Below are 24,364 nucleotides of genomic sequence, written 5' to 3' on the forward strand. Positions count from 1 at the left end.
AAGCTGTTTCGGTGAAGAATTTAACCGGTTCTTCTGCCTTGTCTCTTGTCCCCTCTTACAGCGCCCTCTGCAGTACCCACCGTTCACCTGATGGAGGCCAAAGCCAACAGCATGAGCCTGTCCTGGCTGCCGCCGGAGAAGCCAAATGGAATCATTTTGGATTACGAGATAAAGTACCATGAGAAGGTAAGACATGGTGTGAATGTCCCTGAGCCCGATCCCAATTTACTCTTGCAAATCCCCAAAACAATGCCGGCGACCGTGACTCTGAATGAGGCGACTATACGAAAGGGCATTGCAAACGTGTTTTACTCATCGTTCAACTAGACCCAACTTAGTTTGTCTTCCTCTCAGTCGTTCTTTCCACCCTTTGAATTTCTCTTTTTTTAACTCCAACCATAGTTCAGTCCCCCCCCCCCCCCCCCCCCCCCTCTCTCTCTCTCTCTTCGTCCCCCCAGCTATTCATGTGAAAGTTTTGATGTTTTCCAGAAGCCCAGAGAGCTAAGGCTAGATTAGCCTTGTTGGAGCCACCACAGACAGACAGCGTCTATCCACCGTTTGTTGTTCTGTTCCTCCCTTGTCGGATTAACAGCCGGGCTCCAATCCCCCTTCTCTGCCTCTCTTTCTTCTTTATTTCGCTCCCTCTTGCTCCCTCTCTCCGTCTTTTCTTTCTCTCTTTCCTGTCTCTCCATACTTGTTCCGCTAACCCGCCGCCCGACTCTGAGTGACAAGAACAGTCATCTGTGTCGGCCGAGGGTTGGGCACCACTACAACGATAATAACAAAGTGTGCGAGAGGCCAAGTGTTGTTTTGGTGGCATTGTGTTGATCTGTGTTCTTCTGAAAGGATGCTGGTGAGGCCATCGCCCACACCATGACCGCCCAGAGAAGCTCCGCTCGGATCGAGGGCCTCAACCCCAGGACGTCCTACGTGGTGCAGGTCCGCGCCCGGACCGTTGCGGGGTACGGCCGCTATAGCAGCCCCACTGACTTCGGCACCAACTTGCAACGTAAGCTCCTATGGAAACACCTGACTGTTGGTGGCAAAGTGCTGCCTCAGTGAATAAGCCAGATAGCCTTGTAGGGAACGCAGGAGCTGAGAAGGTCCTTCATGACCATCAGCTACACCTCCCACATTTCTTGAATGGTTACATAATGAGTTGTCGTGGATACAGGAGTACAATTCAGAAGAAAATAAAAGTTGTACTCTTTTTTTTCTTCATTGAAGGCCCATCCTTCTATGGCCTTCGTTATATTCGAATGCCGGGGCATGATCTAAGTTATCTAAGTCCATAATTCTGTAGTAGATGTGGGAGGCATACTGGCTCACCGAGAGACCTACACCGCTGCGAAGGAGAGTCGGAGAGAAACCCATGCCTCGTCGAAAATTGATTCATCCACAGGGCGTCGCGTGGGCAGCGCGTATGGATGTAAGTGACTGTGCTTTTCTCTGCGTAACCTCTGACCCCTTCTCTCCCGACATCCCAGCCGAACCCGAGAAGTCGATCCAGGAGCAGCTCCCGCTCATCGTCGGCCTGGCAACCGCCAGCCTGGTGGTCCTCATCGCCGTCGTCGTCGTCGCCATCGTCTGCCTCAAGTAAGACTGAAACGAGTGGTGGTCTCGAGTTGAAGAAGTCGCGACGGTCCCGCAGGGTAGCGAGTGCAGGGTGGAGCGAAAAAGCTCACAGAGAATCATTCTCGCTGTGAATACATTTGTGCAAATGTGCACATACGTCGAGAGGGGAAATACATTTCGTGACAAAAATGATACAGCTCCGAGGCAGCAAAAATGACTATTTCCCGGGAATGGAAATATCTCCTATACGGGCTGGAAAAGGGCTAGTGATCATTTCCAAAATGTCAACTTTGTTTGCATGTCCTCCAAACCACCCCCCGAGAAGAGTCACAGTGGATTGATGTGCCACCTGTGAGCCCTTCAAATGCCAGATTAGTCCTCAGAATCTGTGAATAATAAACAGCTCGGGACAAAGCACAAGTCCGCTCGCTGGACCCGGCGCAGGGCCGAGCAGCTGGGTAGCCTGATAGGCTGCGTCCTCGTGGCCCCGGCATTCAGAGCCGTCCTTTCGGCCGCCCTTGCAACCAAACAACCCAGATGCGTCCCCGTCCCCCCCGTCCCCCTCCCCCCGCCCCTGTCCTCCCCTTCTTCCCATGCCCAGGGAGCGATTGCCTCAGAAGAAGCCTGCGTGGTCAGCTTATGCCTTTGAAAAAAACTAAAAAGAGAAAGCCTGACACGGCTTCGACGGGGTTTAAACCTCCGTCGTTTATCCTCACACCTCTCGTCCGTCAGACGCGCTCTGCTGTTTCCGCAGTGTTGTAAAGTGTACGTGGAAATGTTTGTGTGTGTTTGTGTTTGTGTACGTGTGTGCGTGTGTGTGTGCATACAAATGGGAAAGGTTGGCAACCGCGGCAGACTGGCACCCCCCTGGGCGCTCTCTTCAAGCTGGTCGGGGGCGGCGGATGACAAGCACGGGCATCGGTCACGCCAGACCGCATAATCTCCCTCTGCACCCCTCTCGCCCCTCGCCGCTGCCTTCTTTCATACCACCATAATCGCCCCCCATCCCCCCGCCCAACCGACTCTCTTCAGTGTGTTGGGGGGGTGTCTCGGCCGTCGCCGCCGCCCCTCCGCTCCTCCGTCACCGAGGGGAGGAGGAAGAATGAATCTCGATCCTACAAAAAAAAAAAAACGCGGTGCCTCGACCATATTCCAGCGCCGAATTAGAATTTGAAATGAGATGCTAATTACTGCTGGGTATTATTGCCCCGGTTACTGGTTAGACAACAATGGAGGAACATTAACATGTAATTCCAGCAGCCCCTCCCCCCACCCCCATCGTACTGTCAACGCCATTGTAGCCTGTGTCTCACACACGCACACATACACACACAGACACACACAGACACACAACACAACGCCAACACAACAGCACAAAGAGATAGTGACTGAGAGAGACATAAATTTAGAACAGTGTTTAGGCTGGAGGGATGAACAATCAGGGAAGAAGGAACAGACGATATGAATGGGGGGGGGAGGGGATAGGTTGTATTGAATGATCACGGTGATAGTTTGAGGATCGTGAGACAGTTGTGCTTGTCATTTGAGTGCGCTTTTGTCTCTGCGTATCCCGTATCATCGGAGCGTCCGGCTCGCGGGACAAAGGAAATGCATCCCTATGATTGTAAACCGCCGTCACAATCCCGGACTATTCAATCCTCCGCCAGGCTTTCGGCGTGCAATAACTGTCTATATCACCGCCTCCCCAAACGCTGTACCACCCGAGTGAAAGAAGAAGCGTCCCACCGGGCGGAATCGGTTAGACTTCTTGGGTGCGGATATTGTCATGGATATTTGTATTCTTCCCTTTGTTCCTCTCTCCGGTGTGGCATCACGCTGCGCGAGCAGGCTCACGTGACTAAGACTGCTGCCTTTTTGCCTCTCTACCCGCAGGAAGCAAAGGAACGGTTCAGAATCGGAGTACACAGAAAAGCTACAGCAGTACAGTAAGTCTCTCTGCGGAGATCCTCCCGTCACATGACACAAAGCCCACCAAAAAGCCACCACGACGGTGTTCGTCTGTGGCGACCAGAGGCGCTGCCAATCCTTCCCAGATGAAGCCGTGCATACGCGTTTGCGTGATCAACGTTGTACCCTACTTATTGCGATGATGGCTAACACTTTTCCGTATTTAACACCGGCGGCATATGGCTCAGGAGGTAGAGCGGGTTGGCTGGTAACCGGAAGGTTGCTAGTTCGACCAACCGGCTCCTAAAGTCATGTAGAGGTATCCCTGAGGCAAACTTTTTGACAAGGCCGTCGGTGCGTGAAAGAGTGCATGAATAGATGAATACAAGGTTGATATTGTAAAGCGCTTTGAGTGGCCACTGGTTAGAAAAGCGCCTACAAATGCAGTCCATTTACCGTTTACTTACTCCACACATCGAACCCCGTCAGCGTCGTATTCACTTCCCTGTTCTCGTTACTGAATCCCCAATAGTCACGCCGGGAATGAAGGTCTACATAGACCCCTTCACCTACGAGGACCCCAACGAGGCCGTGCGGGAGTTTGCCAAGGAGATCGACGTTTCCTGCGTGAAGATCGAGGAGGTCATCGGCGCAGGTAACCCACCCAAGCTCCTGAGCAACAGGGGGAAGACTGCTAGTCACCTCCAGGCCATACCATTAGAGGACTTCACACCAATCGGTACTTTCACTCAATTCATTGCCAGCCCTCCTCCCCTCCTTCCTTCACCTCCTCTTCCCCTTTCTCCCCCCACTGTATCGGCTCTCTAGGGGCTTCCTCTCCCTAAGTATAGTGTGTTGTCACAAAACCGCTAGCGTGTATTGCCGTCCTCGTCGATGTTAGCCTGATTCACAGTTGTAGAATTCCCGCCTGTTGTTTTATCCCCCCCCCCCTTGAAGCCCTTAGATTAGCAGTTGTAATTGTCCAGTGGTGATGTCTTTTGTGTTGGGAACAAATCAAGTCCAATCCTGGAACAGGAGATTTGCCATTTGTTATTTGTTAAGATTTTGTTAAAAGGATAACATTTTTAAGTATTACGATGGGATTAAGCTGAGAATATTTTCTCAATTTATCATTTTTGCAAGGTCCAGGATTGGCCATCTTTTATTCCAAACATTTATTTGTGCCCTACTTGCTAAGACGTCAATGTTATGCATATGATTTGACTTTTGACTTGGCACATATTTGAATATATATTCCACCAAATATGTGGTCACCTTCACTCTTATGTAGACCCTTGTTGATCTAGCATATATATGTCATATTTCTGTCTACCTGATGGTAATATAATAATATGGTAATGCATTTTGCTAAAAAGCTGCAGGACTGAGCCAACCCAGATTGAGCTATTTTTCGTATCAGTGCCCAAATTGGAAGATGTTGTGATGATGGAGATGGAGTCGCTACTACTGCTACTGCTACTACTACTACTACTACTACCGCTACCGCTACTGCTATTACCACCACTACTGCTGTGACAGCCCTTCTACTGCTGAGGCTACGACTTGAAACCAGGCGCTTCCCAAGCCTTCGCCTTTTGAGTGACAAACCCCCTCAAACCCTGTCCTCCCTGTCCTCTACCCACCCCCCCGCCCTCGCCCCCCTCCCCCACCCATCTCTCAATCCTTCCTCCTCATTGTTATCATCATCATCATCATCATCATCATCATCATTATCGACATATCTTCTTCGCCCTTCCCCTTGTCGTCGTCTCATCGGCTCTGACTCACGCTCACGCCACTCGCTCTCTCGGTGGTAAATTACCAACACATAGAGACTACTACCCCCAGGAGGACCAAGTTCCTTACTCCGCCCAGTACCTCCTCCTGTGCCCGATACAATGGACCCTACGAAGTCTAGGGCAGCCCCCCCCCCCCCTTTCCCCCTCTCCCCCCCTCCCTCTCTTCTCCATCCTCCCCCCCACCCCCCCTCCCCATCGCCTCATAACGATCCTCTCCTCACAGAATCCCAGCTCTCATACCAAACTCACGCTCCCAACAGCTTTGGCCGGCGCCACTCACTCATTAACCGCGTCCTCTCTGTGTTACTTTCAACCTTGCCTTTTTCCGGTTTTGTGTGTGTGTCGACCCGGCCCCCTGCGTCTCCTACTCCAACATCACGCCAGTCTGTCGCCAGCCTCCCCTGTCAAAATGTCTGTGTGTGTGTGTCTCATGATGCCTCCTCCACCTCACTCATACACACCCCATAGGCAGTACCGCAGACACCACCCTAGACAAACACCACCTCCCCCCCCCCACCTTGACAGTCTCACTGTCCTGCTCCCCTCCCCCCTGCTACCAATCCCTGAATCCTTGTTGCTAACCAGTTAACTGTACCCTCTCCCCTTTCTCCCTCCTCATCCCTCCCCTTCCTCCCCCTCCCCTCCTCCTCCCCCACCCGCACTCTACTCCACTCTTCCATCAATTCCTCTCTGCCCTCCTCTCTATCTCTCTCCATCTCCCCCTGCTCTCTCTCTCTCCCTCTCTCTCTCCCTCTCTCTCTCTCTCTCTCTCTCTGGCTGTTCCACGCACCGCTCTCTCTCTCGATAGGAGAGTTTGGTGAAGTGTGCCGAGGAAGGCTCAAGCTGCCCGGCCGGCGCGAGATCATCGTGGCCATCAAGACGCTGAAGGTGGGCTACACGGACCGCCAGAGGCGGGACTTCCTGTCCGAGGCCTCCATCATGGGCCAGTTCGACCACCCCAACATCATCCGCCTGGAGGGCGTGGTCACCAAGAGCCGACCGGTCATGATCGTCACCGAGTTCATGGAGAACGGCGCCCTAGACTCCTTCCTCAGGGTAAGTACACACACGCACACACACACACACACACACACACACACACACACACACACACACACACACACACACACACACACACACACACACACACACACACACACACACACACAACACACACACACACACACACACACACACACACATGTCCCATCCCAAAAATTTATTCCCCATCCAACGTCAGGTGTTAATCTTGCATCAGGCCGATCGCGTTGCTCAATCCTGCCAACGAAGAGCGGGCGGCATTATCGCCCCTGATCAGGCTATTAGTTATCTCAGGTTGTCTCTGCAGACAGGAAATGGCTCTGCCCCAGAGGCGGCGATGAGGGATACCTTGACGAAAGGCCCGGTGCTGTCGCAACCGCTGACATTTACAAAGAGCTTGGTCTCTGACGTATCAGTGTCTGGAGCACATCAAACAAAGTCTGGCCGGCCTTATGAGGGAGTCTTAGTAAAATGGCAACAAGGGAGAGAGGAAGAGAGAGGGCTAGATCGATGGCTGGGAGGGAGGACTGGAGACTGAATCCATGGAAAAGTTTTGTTTAAGGTTGAAACTGGCACAAAAGTGGCAAAGATTTCAAGAACGAGAGATGCACAGTAATAGCTTTTGAGACCAGAGAACAAACAAAAACAGCAAATGAGTGGCTTCCCTTTGAACCCGCTGCCTTGATCTAAACGGTGTGTCCTCCGTCTCTCTCCCGACCCCCAGCTGAACGACGGGCAGTTCACGGTGATCCAGCTGGTGGGCATGCTGCGCGGCATCGCGGCCGGCATGAAGTATCTGTCCGACATGAACTACGTCCACCGCGACCTGGCCGCACGCAACATCCTGGTCAACAGCAACCTGGTGTGCAAGGTGTCCGACTTCGGCCTCTCTCGTTTCCTGGAGGACGACCCCACAGACCCCACCTACACAAGCTCACTGGTGGGTGGACGGCTAGAACAAAGTGTCCAGTTTGTTGTTTGGATGTGATGTATATATGAATGTTTTCCCTGTAACCCTAGCCTTGAAGCTAACCCTACCCAATAGCCTTACTCAGCAAGATGTTGAGATCTCATTTTGTGCATTCAATGTTTTAACCCTTTCACTAAACCGAACCCTTAACTTATCCCTGTAGCATAATTCTAACCCAAGAAGTTGTTGAGATTTAATTTTGTGTTTTCATTGTTTTAGCCCTATCCCTAACCCTCCCCTTAACCAAACCCTTTACATTTCCCTAAAACATAACCCTTACTCAACAAGTTGTTGAGATGCTTGGCTCTGTCTGTCAAAGATAACAAAACCCCTGCCAAACAGTTAGCCTTCCTTCCTTGTCGTGCCGTTTTTGTCTGCATCTCAATCCGTGGTGTGTTGTCATGTTGTGTACCGTGTGTCGCTTGCTTTGTGTGTGCGTCGACACGTCCTCGGAGTGCCCTCTGTTCTTACCCGCTCTCTCCCTCTTGTATGTGTGCGACTGTTTGTGTCTTTGCGTGTTCCATCCCTTCCCCCCCCCCCCCTCCTCACCCGCGCCCAGTATTTCACGCTCACCTACTCATTCGCATATCCACAGGGGGGCAAGATCCCCATCCGCTGGACCGCACCCGAGGCCATCGCCTACAGGAAGTTCACCTCGGCCAGCGACGTGTGGAGCTACGGCATCGTCATGTGGGAGGTCATGTCGTACGGCGAGCGACCCTACTGGGACATGAGCAACCAAGACGTGAGTTGGCGCGTGGGAACGTGCTCGCCTGGCTGCCATCTTGGGTCTATCTTCGTTCCATCTTGGTTCTAAAGGCTTGCTGGGTGGGGGTGTGGGGGGCTCTGTTCCTTTAGTTACATAGCCGCTATCTTGGTTACCTAACACGTTCTAAAGACTTGGTTCTTAACACTTTCATGTTAAGAACCAAGTCGGTCGCTATGAAACTAAGGGCCATGGGGGCGCATTTTATAGCAAAACTCGCCCCCACTTGACAAAATGTTTGCAGACAAAAAAAAAGGGCAGCTTCAGTCGTTCACTGGGCTTTCAAATGAGTAAAACGGTTCTTACATAAGCCCTTTGACCACAACAAGGCTCTGGTGCATTGGTGTGGTTAACTTCAAACCCGGCCCCAGCAACAACAACCATGACCATCAGAGCCCACCACTGCAGACAACCACACACTCACACGCACCAGGACACACACAAACAGACACACAGAAATACACACACACACACAAACACACACACACACACACACAGACTCATGCTAGCATGCCCCCTGGCCCCAGCCCGGTTTCATGTTCCCACCAGCAAGTGTTCTTGGGGTTTGTTTGAGTAAACTGTTCAAAGAGAGGGTACGGTTTCACCTGTATCTTCCTGTGGTTTTCAAACCGTGGGTCGCGAGCCATAAGTGGTCCGGGGCAGGGGCTTAGCTTGTCACAGCCATGGCCACAATAAACGTCTTTATTACATTTATTTAAGAAAGGATGACGTATGCCTTTTGTATTATTTGATCATTATGGCTGAAAGCTGCAACAGGGACGTACTGTATTGACGAACAATAAACATCGAGAAACAACACATATTTGTGACATAGGAGAAGGGTGTTCTCCTTACGGGACAGCACAAAGGATTTGGTAGGTGTGTCTTTGGAAAAAGCCCCCTCCCCAGGTGGGTGGGCGTGTGCCCGACTTTAGGGAACCCCTGCTATCGATTAAGGATCATAACCCTGGCTCCTGCATGATCCACTGCAAGACTCCACCTAGACTCCGCATAGCCTCCCCCATTACCCTCTCACCACCCCTCTTACGCACTTATTGTACGTTGTAGGTCCTTACACTTTATGTATGCACTTATTGTATGTTGTACATCCTTGCACTTAAAAAAAGTACTAAGCATCATGTAGCATCTCATCCTAGCTAGCTTTGTTGTATACGGGGAATGGGTTAACCTAGCGATTGTTAGTGCTTGACCGTTGGTTCTATGAACACCCTTACTGTACCGACAGCCATGTATTGTTGTTTCTCTTTCTTCTGACAAATGTACTTACTGTCAGTGACTTTGCATCAAAGCGTCTGCCGAAGGCCCTCAATGTAAATGTATACGTAAACGCACCGTGTTAACCCTCTGGATGTCCTCCCCCCCCCTCGCCGCTTCCCTCTCCCCAGGTGATCAACGCGGTGGAGCAGGACTACCGGCTGCCCCCGCCCATGGACTGTCCCACCGCGCTCCACCAGCTCATGCTGGACTGCTGGGTGAAGGAGAGGAACCTGCGGCCCAAGTTCACCCAGATCGTGGCCACGCTGGACAAGCTGATCCGCAACGCCGCCAGCCTGAAGGTGGTCACCAACAGCACGCAGTCCTCGGGGTAGGTTGGACAGGGTTCCGTTTTATCGTATCGCTTATTCTTATTAAACCGTCTTTACGGTCGCCGCCCGCTGCCATCCCGCGGAATTAACCGCCCCCCCCCCCCCCCCCCGCCCCCCCCCGTAAGTTGTAAATGTCTTTACTTGTGAAAGTGAGTCCTTTATAAGAGAGGATACAGTGGCGATACCGTTGTGGATCATAAATAGTTGGTTACAAAAAAAAAAGTTTGGGAGTAGTAAGGGTAATAAAAAGTCTTCGTTTTGGCAGTTATTTGCTCACTATGTGTTTTTATGGAGGTGGACTTCATTGAACTGATTTTTAAAACCGTATTCCATAAACCACCTTGAAGGCATTGTAGGTGGTATTTAAAGTCCTCATAAACTGAACATTGTGTGACCAGCGTTGATTCACGGTAGATGAAAGGTGCGTGTGAATGGGACATATTCTTGGTCGTTGAATGAATCAGCGTTTTTTTGGCTAGAAGTCTTCTAAAGATCATTCGTATTGGCCCCCAAAGCACAGACGCCGATAAAGCTTTCAACTGGACAAATAAAAGTGTCTTATCCAATCGGATACAGGGAACATGAGACCCGGTGACTCATATTAAACCAATTTGTAACCTTATCTGTTCCGTGTAGACTTATTCCCATGCAAGTTTTTGTTGGGTTTGTCCGAGCATTGATTACGCCGAGAGGCCTGATCTGACTTCCCCATTGTTAGATAAACCCCGCGCAGTTAAGACTCCATTCTGGCGGGCACAGTACAAAGACAAAGCTGCACTCCGTGTGTTTTGCACTGCTGCCAAACGAATTAGGATTTGGAGGACGGAAAGAGGCAGAGTTTTGGGAAGGAGGCTGGGAGAGAGAGAGAGAAAGAGACCGGGGGGGTGGGGGAGGGGGGTTGTGGGACCCCGGTGGTGGGTGGGTGGGTGGGTGGGGTGGGGTGGGGTTGACCTACCTATCAGTCCCTGCATCGGGGTCGCTGTGTCCTGAGGGAAGGGCCCTGGAGGGAAGCGGAGCCCCGGTTGGCCCCGTGGAAGCGCCTTTCTTAGAAGATTAGGCTCCCAGTTAATTAGCTCCATTAGGGCACTGCAGCCAAAAAAAAAAAAGACAAAATAAAGTGGAGACGGAGGCAGCCTTTTAATTAGCCACTAACGAGATTTAAAGCGGGCCAGCAGATATGCGGCCTCCCGCTGGTGTCGAGTGTGACGGAGGACGGGGAGGGAGGGAGGGCCGCTGTCCCGGTCGCGGTTTGGAGGATGAGCGATGAAGGTTAGCTGCAGCTGTCGGTTTGTCGGGCTGTGCTCATTAGTTGTACATGCCCAGATAACAACATGGCAGAGCATTCCTCGTAGTGGGGACACCACTAACGTAGTGGGCGGACCCGGTGACAAGGCTTTGAGCTGCACGGAGACAATGTTATTCTACACGACGGTGCAGTTCCTTTTACTCTGGCCCCGGAATGCAAACACCCTACTTCCCCCTCATTTCTTTTGAATCAGCCGAGGCTAGCGCGGGGGCCGCGTGTTTGATCGGCCTCACCAAAGCTGTGTGGTGGCCTCACCAAAGCTCGCTGGGCTATCTTCACAGGAAGGTCCTTCCCCCCCCCCCCCCGTACCTTTCTTTACTGTAGTTCCCATGTCTCCAGCGGAGCCCATGGACGGTTCTAAAGCTAACATCAGACAGGGCTGGGTAACAATGGCCCACTAAGAGGAGCCGGTTCCTGGGGTTAATGACGTCCTGAGGCCTTGCACACCGAAGCAAGGGTCTTATTAAAAATCGCTCCGTCTACACCGCTCAATGGAAGCTCTGTATGCCTCTTATTAGCTCCCCTTGCTCCCTGCCTGGCTCCCCTTTTTTGCCCACCCCCCACATACCCCCCCACCTCTTTTAATTGTTAATGAATGTAACATCGACAAAAAAAAGGCATCAGGGATCACCGGAGCAGAGAAGGCGCAGGGAGACAGGGGCTCTCTTTCACGTTCCCCCATCGCTCCTGTACTCCTGTACTCTCTCGTCCCTCCCTCCCCCGCCCCCGGCTGACTTGGTCGACCGCTTCTGCTCCTCTCTCCCGACCGTGGTGGCTCGTTGGTTCTTTTTTTGTGTTTTATATTAAACCTCCCACGGTGGCCTCGGTATCTGTGGAACTGATCAGCGAGACCCAAAGAAAGACAAGGCGGTTAGGGTGTGTGTCGGGGAGACAGACGCGGGCCCGCGCGGCGTGTTGACAGGTGTGTGACGTCATGTGACGGTGGCCATTGCCTGTACACGTGACTGAGTCATCAGGCAGGCGTGCACACACACAGAAACAAACACACACACACACACACACACACACACACACACACACACACACACACACACACACAGACACACACACACACACCCACACACACACACACACACACACACACACTTATGCACATTCACGCACAGACACACGCACACATACACACACACACACACACACAGACACACGCACGCACACACACACACACACATATATGCACACACACACACACACATACACATGCTTAAACACACACACACACACAGACAGAAACATACAGAAACAAACACAAACACACACAAACACACACACACACACACACACACAAACACAACAGTAGATTCTCACGGTTTTAAATGCTATTGTGTGTATCGACATTCCGCTGATATCTCTCCCTCTGGTATCTCCGGAGTCGTCTTCAGAAGCCATGCGTCATCCGGTGTTGTGTTACACGCATTCCTTTTGTCTTTCTCTTCTGGGACGTTTAAAAAACGACAAACAAAACAAGTTTTTTTTTCACACTGTGTGTGTGTGTGCTTTTTTTTTCTTTGGTTTTTCCGTGCACGGGTGTGCGCGCACACACACACACACACACACACACTCATTGATGAGCGGCGAGGAATTGTCATTCGCCGGAGCCTTTAACTGGCGCTCACCTCGGGCCTTCAGCCAGCCTCCCCATGGTGATAGCTGGTGACCCCGCCCCATTTTCACCCTCCCCTTCTGCCCCCCCATAACCCCCCTAGGGCTCCTCTCTATCCCTCTGTCTGGGCTCGGGCTGTGGGGACCCCGTATACTCCCGGGGGGGGGGGGGGGGAGAGGTGAGAGAGAAGGGGGAGGTGAACTATAGTGGAGAGAGGTGTCTCTGGGTGAGGGTGAGCCTGTCAGTGTAACAGAATGACGACCTTAACCCTCTCTAAAACTCTCTCTTTTTTTCTTTCTCTCCCCCTCTCCCCCCCCCCTATTATGGTATCTCCCCCCCTCCCTCCCCTCCCCCGTCCCCCAATGTAGAGTGTCCCAGCCCCTGCTTGACCGCTGTGTGCCGGACTATACCACTTTTACCACTGTGGGAGACTGGCTGGACGCCATCAAGATGAGTCGTTACCGTGACAACTTTGTCAACGCCGGATTCGCTTCCTTTGACCTGGTGGCCCAGATGACAGCGGAGTGAGTGGAAAAGGATACAGATTTAGTCCTTGTTACGATTAAATGGAGAGGACTTCATGTGGTTACCATGGTAACATGGTTTGGATGAGCGAGTTAGGCTGAGGCAGGATTTCCTTATGGAAACACACAGGGAGCTCATAAGACAAAGAGTTTTATTATCAAATGGTCATAATGCACATGATGTTCATGTGACAAGAGGTTTACACAAGAAGAACACAAGTAGTATAGATATAGTATAGTATAGGAATAATAATAATAAATTGTATTTAAATATCACTTTGGGTACTTGAGGACACTTTACATGATCTATAAAGACAAAATACAAGAGTAAAGGCAGAATAAGATTTAAATTAAAGGTTAAATACATCAGGGTAACATTCTGGAACTAAATGCTTGTTCTATTTGCACCCCGGGTTATACCATTTAAAATGCTAATGTCCCATTTAATTATTGAATACAATGACGTCCTTGTCCTTTTTTTGTTTATTTAATAATATTAATGTAATTAACTTTAGTATTTAATTATATGGGTTGAATGCATTCAAGAGTTAACATTCAGGACCGGCAATGAGAGAAAGGAATTCTTCCCGTCCTAATTTTTAATTTGCTTTTGCACATTTTATGAAAACATATCATGGCTAGATGATTATTGTTAGAAATAATCTTGTAAACTGAGAGAGAGAGAGAGAGAGAGAGAGAGAGAGAGAGAGAGAGAGAGAGAGACGATCTATCCCTGAGTATACAGTTGTGACCGCTACCGTGGCGATAACCTACCGTTGACCTTGGCCACCAGCAAAAACCGGCGCTGTGTGTTTTCAAACAGGAAGTAATGTAATCGGAGTGGTGGAAATGGAAGGGGGCTACTAGCGATGATCAAATAAACGAATTAGGATAATAATGATAAATATATCATCCTAATTAGCCGCATAATAGCCAATGGAGGTGGAGGTAATTTGTTTCAATTTGGCCCGGCTGACAGGTGTGCTGTACTGTGGCTCTGTGTTGCCCTTAATGGCCAGTAATTCCTCTAATGGTTCCCATTTATTATCATTTCATCGTCCGTCGCCGGGCGGACAGGGATGGCCAAAAGGAAGACGAAAAACACAATTTATGTGTGTGTGAAATTGCTGTGACGCAGCCCTAGCGTTGGCATGCAAGGGCGTACGTGATGGCTCAGAATGAATGGGCAGATGTGCAGAAATCAGCACCCGCGCTCGCATGCTGCATGTTATCGTTATTGGTGTTATCATCGTTTGGCTATTCACACACACACACACAGACCAACCAGACACAGACACACACACAGACACACGCACAGAAACACAACCATATGCTAGAATATACAAAGCAAATAGATCGGTCCGCTAAGTTGCGGAGACAGGCTTAGGGACACACTGTCCGCAAATACAATGAAATGATATGAGTTATTATGTGTGTGTGTGAGTGTGTGTGTGTGTGTGTGTGTCTGCGTGTGTGTGTGAGAGAGTGTGCGTCTGGAGGACGCAGACAGTGGCGTGGTTGACCCAGAGCGAGAGAAAGCGAGAGAGAAAGAGAGAGAGAGCGCGCTAATGGCTCCTCCAGACGATATCTCTCTCCTGGGTTCTGGACATGGGAAAGACAAACAGGCGAGCGGAAACAAAAAGAGAAGGGGGGGGGGCCGGGGGCGGGGGCTCGTGATTCCGTCCCACCGCGTTAAACCAACAGCCCGGCTCCGGCAGATTAGATTACGGCCCACGGCCTAACGACAGCCCCAGCAGGTGCTGCACTCTCCCAGGCCTGTAAAGAGTTTAATAATGTCAGCTGTATGTCAACATTTTCGTATTTCGCCCGTTCATCCACCCCGCCGCCCCGGCTCAGCGCTAAGGCTCCTCTCGCGGTGTCTTGGACGGCAGCTGGCGCTCGGGACCGTAAAAGTCGAGGTCGAGCAGATTTACGCAACCTCCGCTAAGATATTTACAGTTTGGTGCAAAGTGCTAAACGCTGTTATCCTGATTTGCCTCTGGTTGAAGGCAGAGGAGGTTTCTGACCGAGTGGGCTGTGAAATTGGTTTGGTCGGATCGTTCCGTGATTCACACACTCGCTCGCTCGAGTGTTTTGAAGTCTGTAAAGCGCACCGGCTGGGAAGGTAAAAACTAAGCACAGGTACGGCGTAAAAAAAGATTGCTTTTAATCATTAACTATCCACATGTACACTCTCGCACCACAATCTGATGGGGACCAACTGCCATGCCACCGAGCCATTTGTCAAATTACGGCAACGCCCCGGGTTGAATGAGGTTAGCGCTTGTGTCGACACGGCATCTGGCTGCCATTTTATTTTATGGACCCGGTCCGTTGTCCCTCTCTCAGGGCTGTTTGTGTTTGATTAGGAAAAGAAAGGGAGATTTATTCCACTGCTACTGTCTGCCCCCTGCAATGTGTACATACTTGAGCTTTAATGACTCAACCACCTGTTTCTTCTCCTCTGTTCCGTAGGGACCTCCTGCGGATAGGAGTGACGCTGGCCGGCCATCAGAAAAAGATCCTGGGCAGCATTCAGGACATGAGACTACAGATGAACCAAACACTTCCTGTCCAGGTCTGAGAGATGGGACACCGAGAGCCGTCGCAAAGCAGCCACACACAGAGGAAAACGGGGAGGAACTGTGCCAGAGAGAGAGAGAGAGAGAGAGAGAGAGAGAGAGAGAGAGAGAGAAAGAGAGAGCGCCAATGGGAACCACTAGCTGCCTGACCCATCTCTGCCAATCAGAAGCAATGAAACTGGCTTGCAGTGCCTCAGACTAGTTTTATTTTTTCCTTTTATTTTTCGTCGTTACCACTACCCTTTACCCTCCTCCTCCTCCTCCTCCTCCTCCTCCTCCTCCTCCTCCTCCGAAGCGTCCCCGGTTGAAATTCTGTTGGATTTTTTGTTTCCTCATCCGACGAGACATTGAAACCAGATTTCTTTTTTGTATATTTTTTTCGAGGAAGGAGGCCGAGTTAGCCCTCTTATATCCCATGTGTGCCTCACCGTCTCGAGGTGTGGGTTGACATTTGCATGCGTGCGTGTGTTTCTGTGAGGTTCGGACCGGACCTTATAGCACCCTTAATCTGGTACCTGGATTCGCCTGACTCTCGCGTGACAGACTCCCCTTTGCTCTCTGACTCGCCCGAGGTCGGTCACGGCCGCGGTCGGGAGAAACACTGATGTTCCCTCAAAGGATTCTGGGTAGCAATTTAAAAAGCTTACCCCGGGGTTCGAGAAAAAAAAAAGTAAAACAAAAAAAAAAAGAAGAGTTGGACGCTGAAATAGTGGAGGAAGTCCTTCTACATGCTAGCAGTCGTTGCAGTTGTTCATGTTTTGCGTGTGTGCCCCACCTACCGTCTAGCCCCCATGCCCCCATGCCCCCAACACCTCGCCGCCACCCCCACCTTCATATTGAAGGTGTGTTAACTGAAAGGGCACCTGTCTGTGGAAGGTCAAGGAGCTGGAGAGGAACACTAGAGTGCTGTGATGCCAAAATGTCGGATGGGATGTGGTGGGGGGACGGTTGGTTCCGGAAGGCGGAGAGAAGCCACGTCTGGGACCCTATGTGTGTGTGAGGTCAAACCCTACCTACCTGGGAGTAACCTAGGATAGTTCAATAGCTCCCCACCGCAAGATCATCTAACGTCGTGTTTTTAACCCATGGAAGTTGCTGTTGTTTGTTTTTTGTTAATACAACCCTACACACACCCTTCATTTTGATTTTGTGTACACCCATTTGTTTGTTTTTAGTACACTTATTTTGGGGGGGAGGGGTGGAGGTGTTTTCAAAATGGCAGAGTACGAAGAGGTACAAGATGGACACTTGACGGGATTGAAAAAAGGCAAAAAAGGACTTTAACTTTGAGACAACTTAGCCTTTCGTGTGTGTTTTGTTTATGCGTGTGTGAACGAGTGAGTGTGTGTGTTGTGTGGTTCAGTGTCCACACAGGAATGCGAACGAGTTGCACACAAGTATACTGTACAATACAGCTTCCGCTTTCTGCCACCATGGAGAAACAACGCATGAACCATCATCATCACAAGGAACAATTCTATTTGCAAACCATTCACTATATTCTGTGTACAACTCTTTAACTCATCATTTTTATGATTATTATTATTATTATTGAATACAGACAAAATAAGTTTGGATATACATATATATATATATATATATATATATATATATATATATATATATATATATATATATATATATATATATCATACATATATATATATGGTTCAGAAACAGAGCAAAACCATGGAAGACACCCTACTCTCGTTTTTTTTTTCTTATTTTTACTATCACCAAGGTTTAGAAATAATTGTTTGACTTGTACCTCCACCCGCCCCAACACACAAACAAACACACAGACACACACTAACATACGCACACATCTTCCAGCCCCCCGCAGCCCCCTCTATGTACTATAGAGGCAGCACTATGTATTTATTTGTATTCCCCCCCCATCAAAGGAGACTCCACACCCCCGTTGGGGAACGTGGATTATAGAACAATCAAACGGAAGACACACCCCAGATTCAGCAAATTGATGATTATTAAAGAGAAAACGAAGAAAAAAAACTTTAAATTGCATATAAATTGGATATTGTATTTTTGTTGTTGTTCTAAACAGCCTGTACATGTTTTGTAACGAAAATAAGATAAAGAAACATGGAAAGAACAAAAAATGTCTTTTGAGAAGAAACCTGGAAGTGTTGTTTGAAATGTCTTCTTCCGTGCGGACCGGCCAACCGCTTAAAGGTTTGTGAAAGCATGAATGAAAGGAAAAAAGAGAGAAAGAAACATTTGATTCTGAGTGAAGCTCATAAACCCACTCCCTTATTAACGACCTTGGCATTGGAGTGTGTGTGTGTGTGTGTGTGTGTGTGTGTGTGTGTGTGTGTGTGTGTGTGTGTGTGTGTGTGTGTGTGCGTACGTGTGTGTGTCTGTGTGCGTATGCGTGTTTGCGTGTGTGTGGATTTGGTACGAGGTGGGTTCTGAACAATCAATACACACGCCACGACATCACCCACTCGCTCCACCTAAAAAGAAGCATCACACAACAGCACCACATAACAGCCTCTTCAGACGTACGCTAGACCCACAATATCCATCCATCCTTCCAGCCATCCATCCTCGTTATTCAAAACACACCCAGGACATAATCCTCCTTATGCTCCCCTACAGGGGCCTGACATTGGCCCCTTCTGCACCACGAACAGGGCCCCCACTCCCAGGGTTGTAAAACAGCCAACACAATTGTATAAATATATATATATATATATGTAACATGAAATGGAGGCTCGTTGGTCCTTGTCTGTCGGTTCGATTAGCGGGCCGCGGTCGCTCCGCGGATGCCAGGACGCGTCGCTCAGAGCAACGAAAAACGAGGAAGAAAGGAGGCAGACGTGCCATCAGAGCCGACCTATCATTATCTCTCCTCATTTCCCGTTCGGCCCGCAATCATCCTGTCTCCAACGGGGCAGGCTGCCTGATTACTGCAGCGATGCAGGATCAACAGCCCTGCCGTGCAACCACACGCATACACACACACACACAAACGCACACGGACACACACAATCCGTTCCTGAGAGCAGCCGAATGATCACCTGTAACGCTAGACCCAAGGTGCAGAGACGTGTTCTCTGCCTGACTCCCTGGACGATCCTCGAGCCCGCAGGTCAAAGAAATGTGTATATTCCTAGGTGTGCGCGTGTGTTTTTGTGTGTGCGTCGTTTGCAGCTTGTGTTCATTTGAGAAAGCAGCCTTCGCCGTATCACTTCTTCCTTTAAAGTCCCCCCCCAGATTCCATTATGGATATTGTTCAGTGAAACATGTGTTCCTAATCCGATTGCCTGTTCTTCAAATGCTGCTGCATATATTTTCAGTGCACCTATCCACCCCCACACACGTACACGCACACACACACCCACCCCCCCATACCATGCATTGGGCTTCACTAATGCAAACCAGTTGCAGGAGAACACAAAAAGTAGAAACGTGTTGAGTGAAGAGAGAACCCCCTCAAGGTCAATCACTGTGCATCACCTCCTAAACACATTCACCACCTCCACCTCTTACAGCGTTCTGTTGGTGTTTGGCGCCTCCACGATGAGAAAGTGCTTCCTCTTCAAGATGAGAGTTTTGCTCAACGTTATTCTGCATTGCAAACTTCTGTCTCTCTCTCCGACAAGACAAAGAAATACACAGAAAAATGATAAAGTTTGAATTTTCAGGGGGCAGGCTAAGAAGATTGAGACGAATGCAATCACCATCCATTCTCCCTCGCGAAAAAAGTCGCGGGAGGAAAATATTCCTCCCTATTAGCGCTCTCAACTCACTCACTCACTCAATCAACCCCATCCCCGCTGCCATTACCGGCCCACATGTGGTACCGAATAAGACCGTTGATAAATGACAACAAAAAAAAGAGAAGAAAAAAAAAGGCAGCGGAGAGGGAAGGAGAAGCAGGCAGGCGGTGGCGAGGGTTTTGGAGGCTAAACACAATCAGATGGTAGACATGCCCACTCATGGGAGATGGCGGCGCGCTCGAAGCTAGCGTGAACTATTGATGGGTTGCACATGGCGTGCGGGGCTCGGAGCTGCTAGCGCTCGCGGACGGCCGTTGAGTGATGGGAGCTAAGTAGCTACAGTTGTGCATCTAAAAAGGAATGATTAACGTGCCAGCATATCGAGCGAGAACGAGGGAAGGAAAAGGACGTTTTCGAGAGGGATTTTCATTTAGGCCGTTTCAAGTTGATTTTGCCTCTCCCGTTTTTTGAGTAGAATGGACGCAACGCATATATTTAGTTTACCGTTTCCCATATTTGTTCCCCCTACAGGTGCTTTTTGTTATCATTAAAACACACACACAGAACTATGGAAACGTGTGCATGCTAGTATGCGAGAGTGAGCGGACACAACACAGATTTCCGTCGATGTACAATTAGCGTTATCAACCGCGAAGGCAATGCTTTGCTCGCTGTGCAACTGGCCGCTGTGGTACTCGCTGTGCCAACAAAGCCCACTTTCTCTGTGCTAGCAGAGGTTTCAAAATATGCCTACATCCACTCCACCTATATTATAACCTCCCCACCTCCGCCTCTGTCCCCACCCATCTGGCTGGTTCCCACTCTTGCCCCCGTCACATCCTTCAATCCTATTATTTTCAGCATCTGCTCTTTAGGTGTAGATATTCCTTAGGCCCTCGTCTATAAGATCACTACGCGCCAGGTGCTCTTCTCCTGAAAAAGCAGAGTCAGGGAAAGGTATGTGGCCGCTCAGAAGGTGAGGGTTCAGACAAGGATGATAGATGCAACTGTTATTGTTTTGTTTCTTTCTTGAAAAGCATTGAGATGTATTTAATGGTGCGGATATTACCCAACAAATTACAAAAATGATGCATTCTTGTAGAAATATTTTTAAAAGACCCTTTTTGCAATTAAATTATTTAAGAAATGTAACCCAACGTGTTTGTGTCTTGTGTTTTCTTGGGTGGCATTTATAAATTATTCATAAAAAGAATCGGCTTAGCTGTTGTTCAGGAATGCAATGCAATAGCTATGACAGTGGTCACTCACCAGCATACCGTACAAATCTCGCCTAATTGCCCAGGCGAAAAAACAACAACTAAATGTTTATTCACAATGTCATCATTCCGGGCCATCTTGCAATCTCATAATTGCTATCAGAATTGTGGGCAGTTTTCCGAGCAACTTGTATCGGTTGATTTAGTGGGCCACAGTCGTGACTCCAGATTAGTATCTGCTTCAAATAAACAAGCCATTCACCCTGGCTGGGCTCTGGCTATGCTAATTACGCTAATATAGCAGTTATAGCTCGGCAGCAATTTGACGATACGCTGCCCCAAACACTACCTTACCCAGTCTACAGCTTGGTAACTGTGTGTTCCAGGTTTACACTGCTTAAACCGTTTTATTCCATTGTTTCAGAAGGGCCCCAGCACTGCCACAAAAGCTGAAAGAAAATAATATGTTTGAGGGTGGTGTGAAATGCTATCCATCATCTCTGTAGCTGCAGGCGACTGATCGAGAGACTATTGATCCCTGGGAAGACTGACTGAGAGTTCATCTATTTCTAACGCTGTCTCGGCTGTTAAGTTCTGCTCCATTATTAACACCATCATCGTCATCATCATCATCATCATCATCCTCATCGTCACCCCCATAGCGCGCCGTGGACCCCTGTTTCCGAGTAGCAGTAAGAAGGAAAGAAAGATCCAAAACCCTAATGGAAGAGAATTTGTGATAATTCCGCTTCAGATGGTATCTTGCAACAGACTCATGTGGCTGCCAGCCGTCTCATTGTTGAAAAGCGACGCGCCAAATCAAATAAAAAAGGATTCAAATCCGCAGGAGAGGCGAGTCCACCGCCTCGTCTACAACCTACTAATTAATAAAGCACCTAGTCATCTTCGAATACACAGGTTTCCAGAGGAATTAAAAATACAGGCATATATGCTGGGATGTTTTGGAATTTCTTCTTTCCCTCATTCGCCCCCTCACTTATTTTGGCCCACGGCTCTTAAATTTTCCCTCTCCCTGTCCAATTAAAAACAAAGCTATAGAACCAGCAGCTTCTCTGTCTGCATGTGTGTGCGTTTGTGTGTATGTGTGTTCAAAGTTTTAACTAAAGATTATGTGGGCTTTTTTTTTTTGTATTGAAGCAGGCAAAAATAATTCCCATCGCAGATCAGAGAGTGGTGGGAGACCCCCCAATGGACCACAGACATGCTGCACACAGCCTATTCACTGGCTTTGCTTTGGCTTTCTTATTATCTTCAGACGATGGATGCCTTCAAACCTCGACAGGCTTTTGGACAAACACACACACACACACACACACACACACACACACACACACACACACACACACACACACACACACACACAGACACAGATGCAGACACACACACACACACACACACACACACACGCACACACACACATTAACGATGATGCATCAGAATGTACTCTCCAGCTCCTCGTCAGTTTAAATCTCGTGAACCGCTATCCCTACAGTGAGTCAGAATGCCTCGGAATGTCTTATGGTGTATCTCAGCCTTTGAGGGTTGTACCGGCCCAGTGGGGGGGGGGGGGGGGGGGGGGGGGGGTGAAACCATCATGGCCGCCGGGCACGCACGCCAATACCATCACCCTGAGTGGGGTGATGGTAGCGGACCCAGCGCGTCCAAGCATAGCAGAACTCAGTAAAACGGAGCGTGACATGAGCTCGGAGGTGTTTTGACTGCTCCGAATCAGCGGCACTGCTTTCCTGCTCTCGGCACGGCATGAATGTCGGTCCGAGGTAAATATAAACCTACGGCAGACGGATATAGGCCTGCACCGCACGCCGCTATATTGACATAGTGTCAAATTACACCGAGACAGGGGAATATTGATTGAGCGCAGGCGCATTTCATCAAAATATGTCACGTAATGAGAGGGAGACTTATTGAGACGCCGATAAAGATTTATTTTGTATACCTTCCATCTCCCCTTCACTGAGCACCGCCCACGGCTTCTTAGCATAAATATCGTTATGCAGTATTATGGCCCCGGTCAGGGCGAGGATCAATCCAACACATGATCACACGAAAAGGGAAACAAATCCGCAGTCCCACACGGCCATCCCCCTCCCCCCTACTTATTCCATGAAAAAACACACAGCTCCTTGTCTTCTGTTCTTTCATTTCCCTCATTTGCGCACAGCCGCCCTCCCCCCACTTTCTCTGTCTGGCGTTTCCTGCTCTGCCATCTCTTCTGCCATAATCCCTCTCTTCTGCTCGGGCTTGGCTCAGCTAATTGGTTGCGTCTGCAGCGCGACACTGGGACCTGACATAATTGCTGGACAAATAGCGAGATGTTTAGCATCGGACCTGTCTCGGCTAAGCTGCGCGGCACAGACACAAGCCAACTGGAAAGCCTAATTACCCCTCTCCGCCCGCAACTTGCTAATTGGCAAATACTTTGAACAAAGGACCTGTCTGTGTGTGTACGCGAGTGTGTGAAAGTGCGTGTTTGCGTCAACATGCAATGTTGTCTTGGTTGTATGAAGCTCCCCCGCTATGGGAAGAGAATGTAAATAAATGTGGAAATAAATAACAAAATTATTTACCAGACAGGAATTTGTCAACAAGCGCAGAGGAAATGGGCTACAATTAAAAGCCTCTAATTGTTTGTCCATTTGCCATCTTTAAAATGTCACCATTACTAAGGCGAGCTTGCCAAGGTAGCGTTGTTATTCGGCACCGTGTTGTCTTTTAAATGCACCACAATGGTGACTATTAATCACTTTCATAGTTAATGTTCTCCTAGCTTGGCACTGGGAACAATGTATGCATGTGTATATGAAATCTATATCAATATATATATCAATGTGTATCGACATGCTCAAATAAATCCGTAGTATGATATAATGTGATAATAATGACCCCTATTTATCAAAAACATGTGGTCACCATTCACAAATTGCGGGCTAAATGTAACTTGTTTAGTTTGTAACACATCGGCCCACGACAGACTTTTATTGCGAGGAAACATCACAAGGGGATTATCCAATGCCAAAACCCCAAAAACATTTTCATTCCCTCCCCATGCACACCCACGCACCCCTTCCCCTGCCCTCCAAAGGGCCATCTTGCACTCTCTGTTCCTGAACAAGCCTCCTTTTTTTGGATGCCGCTGGATGTACTGTTCTTCTGATGGATCACCAGCCATAGGTTGGTTAGATGCCTGCCAAAAATCAAAACCCTCTCCAAAAAGATCTCACGCACTACCAAGCGACTAGAAATCCCGGCAAACTAAAAAAAGAAAACACATGAAAGATTCTCCAGACCTTTGTTTTATTGAAAGCTATAAAGCCAAAGCTACGTTGACCAAATGCCGTTCAACAGATAACTTATAGTCACGTCAGGCCGCCATTAAGACAAGGATAGGCTAATTTGCTCCTAAGCAGGGGCACAGGACAGTGCGGCTTACCGCAGAGCATATGGCTTCAGTATGGGACCTCACTGACGTCAGTAGCATAGATGAAACAAAACACAAGACGTCAGGCTAGATAATGAGTATCTCCCGGCGCTCCAGGCCCCCTGGCGTGCCAGCGTCCTGCTTGCACGTAGCAGACGTCTCTTGAGCCTTTGTCTTCCTGAGTTGCCAGTTTGTTTTCGGTTGTCTTGTCCTCATGTTGTGTTATGAGCCTCTGGCGTCGT

The 24,364-nt window shown here is 49.2% G+C and overlaps 1 protein-coding gene across 6 annotated transcripts in view; it reads left to right on the forward strand.

Moving 5' to 3' along the window:
- ephb3b (eph receptor B3b) overlaps window positions 1-16,047 on the forward strand; it is a 63,424-nt gene extending 47,377 nt beyond the window's left edge. The window contains exons 6-16 of one of the 6 annotated variants that reach the window (XM_079740230.1): window positions 62-186; window positions 847-1,009; window positions 1,488-1,596; window positions 3,469-3,521; window positions 4,004-4,222; window positions 6,091-6,338; window positions 7,048-7,263; window positions 7,889-8,038; window positions 9,466-9,665; window positions 12,965-13,120; window positions 15,596-16,047. In XM_079740230.1, the coding sequence (XP_079596356.1) occupies window positions 62-186; window positions 847-1,009; window positions 1,488-1,596; window positions 3,469-3,521; window positions 4,004-4,222; window positions 6,091-6,338; window positions 7,048-7,263; window positions 7,889-8,038; window positions 9,466-9,665; window positions 12,965-13,120; window positions 15,596-15,704 (1,748 nt within the window). In that variant the 3' untranslated portion in view covers window positions 15,705-16,047. The remainder of the gene's footprint in view (window positions 1-61; window positions 187-846; window positions 1,010-1,487; window positions 1,597-3,468; window positions 3,522-4,003; window positions 4,223-6,090; window positions 6,339-7,047; window positions 7,264-7,888; window positions 8,039-9,465; window positions 9,666-12,964; window positions 13,121-15,595) is intronic. The other 5 variants (XM_079740232.1, XM_079740231.1, XM_079740233.1 and 2 more) reach the window with 5 other exon arrangements.
- The last annotated feature ends 8,317 nt before the right edge of the window (window positions 16,048-24,364 follow it).

The sequence above is a fragment of the Pollachius pollachius genome (assembly GCF_949987615.1).
Source record: "Pollachius pollachius genome assembly, chromosome: 7".
Classification (NCBI taxonomy): Eukaryota; Metazoa; Chordata; class Actinopteri; order Gadiformes; family Gadidae; genus Pollachius; species Pollachius pollachius.